The sequence below is a fragment of the Eleginops maclovinus genome, chromosome 20 (genome assembly GCF_036324505.1).
Source record: "Eleginops maclovinus isolate JMC-PN-2008 ecotype Puerto Natales chromosome 20, JC_Emac_rtc_rv5, whole genome shotgun sequence".
NCBI classification, from domain to species: Eukaryota; Metazoa; Chordata; class Actinopteri; order Perciformes; family Eleginopidae; genus Eleginops; species Eleginops maclovinus.
The window spans coordinates 30,074,239-30,083,325 of NC_086368.1; the positions used below are offsets into that span (position 1 = coordinate 30,074,239).

Below are 9,087 nucleotides of genomic sequence, written 5' to 3' on the forward strand. Positions count from 1 at the left end.
CGACAGAAATCCAGCTGCAGGAGGTGTATTTATCTACCTGATCGTCTTGCCCTCCCTCAGGTCGTACAGAGAGAAGAATATGTCTGTGTCTTCTCCGATGCTGTTGTAGGTGAAGCTCTTCAGGTTGACCAACAGGTGGTGCGGCACCGGGACCCTGCACGGCTCCCCATGTCTCTGCCGGGTACCATCACCCTGAAACACCAGCGAACAAGCAGTACTGTAACCCAGTCAGCCATGCAGCCTTTAACCATGTCTGTCCCGGACCAAATGTGTGTTTGCAGCGGCTTTATGTGATTCAGACGCGCAGGGCAAATAGGGAATAGGAACTGTGGTGCATTCTGGGGCAGTATCGTATGCTACTTGAGAACTTGAGTATACTTTGAATGTGTTCACACTCAGGTTACCTGTGTGGTGCTCTGTTGGACGCTGTGTCTGCTGGACAGATGCTGGGGAAACAGAAAGACACCAAAGGTTACACCAGATGTTAATAATCATCCTCGTCTCATTTCCTGACATTTCCTCCTTGTTTCCTTTCCTTTTCCTATTCTCCTATATCCTCCTTTGTTTACTTCTGGAACATAGTGACATCACTATGTAACACTACCACTCCTATCGGCAATCGCTCCAACACATTGTATGTCAGCAGCAGGAGAGCACTCTTTAAAGTAGAGACACTACATACTGATATACACCTGAACATCAGCAGGAGAGGACTCTTTAAAGTAGAGACACTACATACTGATATACACCTGAACATCAGCAGGAGAGGACTCTTTAAAGTAGAGACACTACATACTGATATACACCTGAACATCAGCAGGAGAGGACTCTTTAAAGTAGAGACTCTACATACTGATATACACCTGAACATCAGCAGGAGAGGACTCTTTAAAGTAGAGACGCTACATACTGATATACACCTGAACATCAGCAGGAGAGGACTCTTTAAAGTAGAGACGCTACATACTGATATACACCTGAACATCAGCAGGAGAGGACTCTTTAAAGTAGAAACTCTACATACTGATATACACCTGAACATCAGCAGGAGAGGACTCTTTAAAGTAGAGACGCTACATACTGATATACACCTGAACATCAGCAGGAGAGGACTCTTTAAAGTAGAGACTCTACATACTGATATACACCTGAACATCAGCAGGAGAGGACTCTTTAAAGTAGAGACACTACATACTGATATACACCTGAACATCAGCAGGAGAGGACTCTTTAAAGTAGAGACACTACATACTGATATACACCTGAACATCAGCAGGAGAGGACTCTTTAAAGTAGAGACACTACATACTGATATACACCTGAACATCAGCAGGAGAGGACTCTTTAAAGTAGAGACACTACATACTGATATACACCTGAACATCAGCAGGAGAGGACTCTTTAAAGTAGAGACTCTACATACTGATATACACCTGAACATCAGCAGGAGAGGACTCTTTAAAGTAGAGACTCTACATACTGATATACACCTGAACATCAGCAGGAGAGGACTCTTTAAAGTAGAGACACTACATACTGATATACACCTGAACATCAGCAGGAGAGGACTCTTTAAAGTAGAGACTCTACATACTGATATACACCTGAACATCAGCAGGAGAGGACTCTTTAAAGTAGAGACTCTACATACTGATATACACCTGAACATCAGCAGGAGAGGACTCTTTAACTCTACATGAGTTGTGGCTCTGAAACAGTTTGTGAGGTAACTCTCCAGCATCCCCCCCCCACCCCCCCCCCCATGTTCCCCATCAATCAACTCCACCACTGTATCTCTCGGTTTCTCTCTTCCCGTCTCCACATCAGTCTCTAGGCAACGCATCAAAGAGGAATCACCACAACGACAGAGTTTGGTGGCTGCAGCTCGGCTATTTAAAGCCGGGCCGATGAAGCGATGTGCAGACCATCAGGAACATCCAACAATACATCGCAGAAACTCCCTCAAAAGCCAGCAGCTGCAGTTGGGTTTCTTTCAGTGTCTCTACGAAGCCCTGAAAGTCTCACCATCTTATAAAGATCTGAGACGCTTATCTGGTCTTCATCCACCATCTCGAACTCCTTCCTGGGCACCAGGTCCAGACCCATGTGTCTGAAAGAGAGACAAAGAGACCCTTTTAAATATTCATCTGTGCAGATAACCTTTATTCTGTGTTGGCAACAAAAACAAACACATTTACAACACAAGAGTCCAAGATGGATTTACTCAGTATTCAGCTTTTGTATTTATGGACCTATGTTCAGCATGCATTGTTTGAACTACTCTTTTAAACATTATGAATAAAACATAAAAGGCCTTTAACCCGATAGCCGTACCTTTAGTTTCGTAAACAAAAGAAAAACACATTTAAAAAACAGCCCAAATACCAGAACTGAAATAGATCAAAACGTATAGAATGATATTTATTTGTGGGGAGGATAATCAAACATCGACATAATGTATTAATTAATAAATAAAACAATTAAAAAACGCCATTTATTTCACAAGTAGTTCAACCAAACGCTGAACGTTTTAAGGCGACCAAAAAGAATTTTCTCATTGACTTCTATACAACCTCACCTGTTCTGCTTACCCTGCTTACCTGTCGGTTGAAGGAGGGTTACTGTACAAATGAACATCGTGGTGTTTTAAAGAAGACTTAAAACTAGGGATTAAGAGTATGAGCTCAGCGGGAAAATGATTACTGAGGTAGTACATCAAGAGAGAAGTAGACTCATTTTCTTATAGACTTCTATGCAATCTGACTTGCCCTGCTGACTATGCATTATAGCCTCCTTTAAAGAGGGCTATTATTTACCAAATGAGCATCAGGCTGTATTGAACAAGAGAGACTTGGACCATGAGCTCATCAGGGAAATGATTACTGAGGAAAGAAGTCAAGTGGAGTTAGATTAAAGTTCTCGTAGACTTCTGTACAATCGGACGTTCCCTGCTCACTCTGCTGTATTACAGACTGCTATCCCTCACTAAGTGAACCTTGTACTGTATTCAAAAACGCTAGATACAATACACTGATCAGGAAAAGGATTTCTCAAGCAAGGCTCATTTTTCCTCATAGACTTCAATACAATCTGACTCCTTTTTGTGGAAAATGAATCCGACCAGATGTTCACTTTTTAAACCCAAAGGATCAGGATGCTTGTTACGGAAAACATTGCACCGCAAATGAGGAATGAACAATGAGTGTGCTTAATATAACCTTTAGAAATCTCTCACACACACACACACACACACACACACACACACACACACACACACACACACACACACACACACGCACACACACGCGCTGCCTCCGGGGGGTTATTGTTCCCGAGGATTACTTTCTGTTCAATCACAAATCCAGCTGACCTCCGACCCGGCTCTTAAACACACGGTGCAGTAAACGGTTTCTGTGAGTGTGATTTAAAAAACCTAATCAGTGTTTCCGTGTGTTCGCTGGCAGGAGAGGGCCGGTTAATTAAGTTCAAGCGAGACTCCAGAGGGAGCATCAACCTGGTTCAGGTCTGGGCCGCACACCTCTCATATCTCCAGTTTAAATAACTTGAATCCCGGTTTCGATTTCTCTGCCTTTCATTTGTTTTCCATCTGCTCTTTGACAAGCTCCCGTGAGCCTTTGCAGCCAGTGCTCTTCCTGCCTCCACTCCTGATTTAAATACCGTTTATGCTCCAAACACCAGAACAGAATATGTGTGAGTGTGTCTTCCTGCATTTAAATTGGCTCCTAATCCCATTAACATGTACTCATCAGTAACTATCAACATCTCTATGATCGAATCACTTGTTTACCAAATGCATCATTTCTGTTTGTCTTGCATTGATAACTCTTAAATGGGAGAGCGCTTATAAACAGTTTGGGGACATTAATGATTAGCTATCTCCTAATTGATCCAGGCTAAAGATTCACCATTTATTTTTAAATATGACCTTAATTTTCCAACCAACACTTGAACATTTCATATATTATTAACCCCATAGTAGGTCCATATAATGCCCACGTTACCCCAATATTTCACAGTTATTTCGTCCATATAACTCCAAATATAAAACCCATTTTATAGAAGCACACAGCCTGTCCAATGAGTGCGTCCTCCCATTTTTTCAGGGTTTAAGTTAAAGACCACTGGAAATAAACCAATATCAGACATGATAACTGTACTTATTCCAACTCATGTCTGTTTCCTTCTATTACCTCATATTGTTTATTAGCTCTATATATTTAGTATCTCATTATCTTCATTGTGTTTTAGGTTGAATGTCATGTTAGAAATGCCTAATGTATTTGATTTATTTCTCAAACAGCACTTTGGTCTGGAGGTTTGAAGTGCTAGGTAAAATGTAAACATCAGTTTTTATGTTCATACTTTTGAATTAACTGAACAGATTCTAAATCAACATGAGGAGGAGATTGTTTTCCAAGGTCAATAACGACGTTTCAATCTCAACTTCTCTTCTGTTTAAATCAATGTCAACGCTGTGTGTGTTATGTGTGTGTGTGTGTGTGTGTGTGTGTGTGTGTCCTCACTCGTTGCCCCAGTCGAGTCTGACGGTGATGTGTCTCTTGACGTCCCGGCTCTGGTCCTGGGTCAGGTGACCCGACAGCATCTGCCTCCTCAGGTCGATCAGCTCCATCATCACGTGGCGGACCTTATAGAACAGATCCACCTTGTGTTTCTGATGGAGGGGGGAGAGAAAGAGGGAGAAAGGGGGAGAAAGAGGGAGATATTACACTCTCATGTTGTCCAACTCGAAAAGAAGTGCAAGTCGTCACTCTTTGGCTCCTCGAGACCTTGGTGTTATCCGTGGCGGGGAATAGATTTTGATCCAGTTTGAAACCACAGATCTTTCTTAACCACATGTATAGTGTGTGTGTGTGTGTGTGTGTGTGTGTGTGTGTGTGTGTGTGTGGGTGTGTGTGTGTGTGTGTGTGTGTGTGTGTGTGTGTGTGTGTGTGTGTGTGTGTGTGTGTGTGTGTGTGTGTGTGAGTGTCTGTCGTAATTTGAACTGGATAATTCTGCTCCCAGTAAGCACCTCCTTATGAACAATATGGAAATGTGAGATGGAGTGGGGACAACAAGGATGAACATTACAACTCCCATGATGCTTCACTCCTTCACAACAAACTCTGTCTGTTGTTGGAGTTTTGGTATGTTGGAGGTGCCGAAATAGCTCAGTTGGGAGAGCGTTAGACTGAAGATCTAAAGGTCCCTGGTGCGATCCCTGGTTTCGGCAGAAGCACAGCAGTTTTTTCAGTCCAGCAGTGGCTCAGTCAGTCAGTAGGGGCTTGGACTGGGAATCGTACGGTCGCCGGTTCAAGTCCCCAAACAGACTTGAAAAAATATGGAAGGTGGGCTGCTACTTGGAGAGGTCCCAGTTCACCTCCTAGGCCCTGCTGTGGTGCCCTTGAGCAAGGCACCGGACACCTCCAATCCCCCCTCCCCATTGCTCCCCAGGCGCTGCACAATAGCTGCCCACTGCTCCTAGTACTAGGATGGGTTAAATGCAGAGGACTAATTGCACTGTGTGTGCTCTGCTGTGTGCATGTGTGTGACACTAAAGAGGGTTCCATCCTCCGATTCTCGATGTTGAATCCTCTTGCCCTGATCAGCCTACTGTCAGCTTTAACCTAATCTATATGTTGCTGGTTGGACTCAGATTGTCTCTAGGTTGAAAATATGCAATTTGCTAATAAAAAAAACACGAGTTCTAGCTTCTTAAATTTGAGGAATGGTCATTTTTGTTGCAGTTTAACATCCCTGAACACTGAAGAGGATCAATAACTGACTCGGATACAATGCTCATGGGCTCTGGGAGCTTCCAATGGGCATTGTGACCCCTTTCTGACATTCAATTGACAAAAGAAATCATCAGAACCTTAATCTAGGAGGACATTCATTGCTGGCTGCCTCCCTTAAAGTGTTTAATGCACATTAGACTGCTCTCGGGTCTCTGGAAGCTGCTCTAAAACAAAGGCAGGACCGATTAGACTACAGGTCAATAGTGTGCTGTTACAACTCAGACAGCTTTACATGCACCCGCACACGCACACACACTTTCCCCTATAGCTCGTGCTATTATTAGCGCTCTAATGTACCCTGCAGGCCTCAGCAGCAGCTAAATGTCCAGTCAGTTCTTGGCAGGTCGCAAGAAAGACAGAACATTCCTCTGAAGGGGCAGGTGCTACACACACACACACACACACACACACACACACACACACACACACACACACACACACACAGGAGAGATGCATCAGGGTCATTATGTAACTGTGCCTGCGGGGGAGGAGGAACTGTTTTTAGGAAATAAGAAAACACAGAGTTTGTTGAAAGAGCTCTGAAATATCGACCAGTGTTCCCAGTGCATGCTGGGAAAAAACCTGGAATAAGTGGGTATTTGGATTAGATAGAAGACCAGATATTTCCACAACAGTAGGATGAGGACAGGGATCAGTCTCCAGTGTTTCATTCTGCATATTAAGTTTGTACACTGTTGTAGCGCTCCCACAATATGTACGTGATAAGCTAAGGGGCGGAACAGCCAGCTAACCAATCAGAGCAGCCTGGGCTCTGGTTTCAGACAGAGGGTGAAAAGAGGTGCTGCGGCACAGGCAGTATGAGAAACATAAAGAGACACTCCATACTGATATACACCTGAACATCAGCAGGAGAGGACTCTTTAAAGTAGAGACTCTACATACTGATATACACCTGAACATCAGCAGGAGAGGACTCTTTAAAGTAGAGACTCTACATACTGATACACACCTGAACATCAGCAGGAGAGGACTCTTTAAAGTAGAGACTCTACATACTGATATACACCTGAACATCAGCAGGAGAGGACTCTTTAAAGTAGAGACACTACATACTGATATACACCTGAACATCAGCAGGAGAGGACTCTTTAAAGTAGAGACTCTACATACTGATATACACCTGAACATCAGCAGGAGAGGACTCTTTAAAGTAGAGATGCTACATACTGATATACACCTGAACATCAGCAGGAGAGGACTCTTTAAAGTAGAGACACTACATACTGATATACACCTGAACATCAGCAGGAGAGGACTCTTTAAAGTAGAGACTCTACATACTGATATACACCTGAACATCAGCAGGAGAGGACTCTTTAAAGTAGAGACACTACATACTGATATACACCTGAACATCAGCAGGAGAGGACTCTTTAAAGTAGAGACTCTACATACTGATATACACCTGAACATCAGCAGGAGAGGACTCTTTAAAGTAGAGACGCTACATACTGATATACACCTGAACATCAGCAGGAGAGGACTCTTTAAAGTAGAGACTCTACATACTGATATACACCTGAACATCAGCAGGAGAGGACTCTTTAAAGTAGAGACTCTACATACTGATATACACCTGAACATCAGCAGGAGAGAATAGGGGTATTTTACACCTGGTGTAATTTTAAAGAGTTCTGTTTCCTGTTCATACTTTATAATAAAACAGAGGTAATGTGTCCACATGGAAGTCCTCCTCACAGCACCACTGTCTCTCTCTCAGCACTTCCTGTCGGGACCCCTGCTGAGAGATTAGCATGTTTTCAGCACTCGGGGATAAAAATACTGGAACTTTTTGCCAAAGATTGCCGCTTTTCAAATGGATTTTCATTAGTTTCCTAGCAACAGTGACACACAGCAGCTCTGCTCAGCATCTGGTGAACATTTGTTTTTGAAGAGTAGCCCAGCGGACACACACTGAGGCTCTTTGATACACACTCTGAGAGATATACATATTAAAGGGATCATTAAAGGAAGGCCTTTCAAAGAGCAAGCACTCATCTTTACTGACAAAGCATACACTACTTTGTTTATTTAGTTCAATTATGTTGAACTAAAATACATGTATCTAATCAGAGGTGTAAAGTAACTAGTACATTTACTCAAGTACTTAGGTATTTCCATTTTATGACACTGTGTACTTCTACTCCACTACATGTATTTAATCCCTTTAGTTGCTAGGCAGATTAGGATTAATGATGGTAAATATAATCTCCCTTAAATCAGACTGTAGTTCACCTGCAGTAAATCCAGCAGCTACCCTGCAGTATACAAAGCCATTCAAACTAGCTGCACCTTTACCAGCTCTGAGAACACTTTAATGATCAATCATTATAAAACATATCAGAGATATTATTCTGAAATGGACCAATCAGACAATGACTACTTTTACTGTCGCTGCTTTAAGTACATTTAGAGGAGAGTACTTTCTACTTTCACTGGAGGAACATTTAGAATACTTTCACTGTGACAGAGTATTCCTACACTCTGGTACTTCTACTTTACTCAAGTACAAGACCTGAGTACTTCTACTTTACTCAAGAACAAGACCTGAGTACTTCTACTTTACTCAAGTACAAGACCTGAGTACTTCTACTTTACTCAAGTACAAGACCTGAGTACTTCTACTTTACTCAAGTACAAGATCTGAGTACTTCTACTTCACTCAAGTACAAGACCTGAGTACTTCTACTTTACTCAAGAACAAGACCTGAGTACTTCTACTTTACTCAAGTACAAGACCTGAGTACTTCTACTTTACTCAAGTACAAGACCTGAGTACTTCTACTTTACTCAAGTACAAGACCTGAGTACTTCTACTTTACTCAAGTACAAGACCTGAGTACTTCTACTTTACTCAAGTACAAGACCTGAGTACTTCTACTTTACTCAAGTACAAGACCTGAGTACTTCTACTTTACTCAAGTACAAGATCTGAGTACTTCTACTTTACTCAAGTACAAGACCTGAGTACTTCTACTTTACTCAAGTACAAGACCTGAGTACTTCTACTTTACTCAAGTACAAGACCTGAGTACTTCTACTTTACTCAAGTACAAGACCTGAGTACTACTACTTTACTCAAGTACAAGACCTGAGTACTTCTACTTTACTCAAGTACAAGACCTGAGTACTTCTACTTTACTCAAGTACAAGATCTGAGTACTACTACTTTACTCAAGTACAAGCACTGAGTACTTCTACTTTACTCAAGTACAAGACCTGAGTACTTCTACTTTACTCAAGTACAAGA

The 9,087-nt window shown here is 42.3% G+C and overlaps 1 protein-coding gene across 1 annotated transcript in view; it reads right to left on the reverse strand.

The window, feature by feature from the left end:
* Positions 1–4,688, reverse strand: part of LOC134882178 (dedicator of cytokinesis protein 3-like) — a 46,411-nt gene extending 41,723 nt beyond the window's left edge. Inside the window, 4 exon segments of the mRNA XM_063909769.1 lie at positions 38–192; positions 405–446; positions 2,026–2,110; positions 4,545–4,688. Coding sequence (XP_063765839.1) covers positions 38–192; positions 405–446; positions 2,026–2,110; positions 4,545–4,654 — 392 coding nt within the window. The 5' untranslated portion in view covers positions 4,655–4,688.
* Between the last annotated feature and the right edge of the window lie 4,399 nt (positions 4,689–9,087).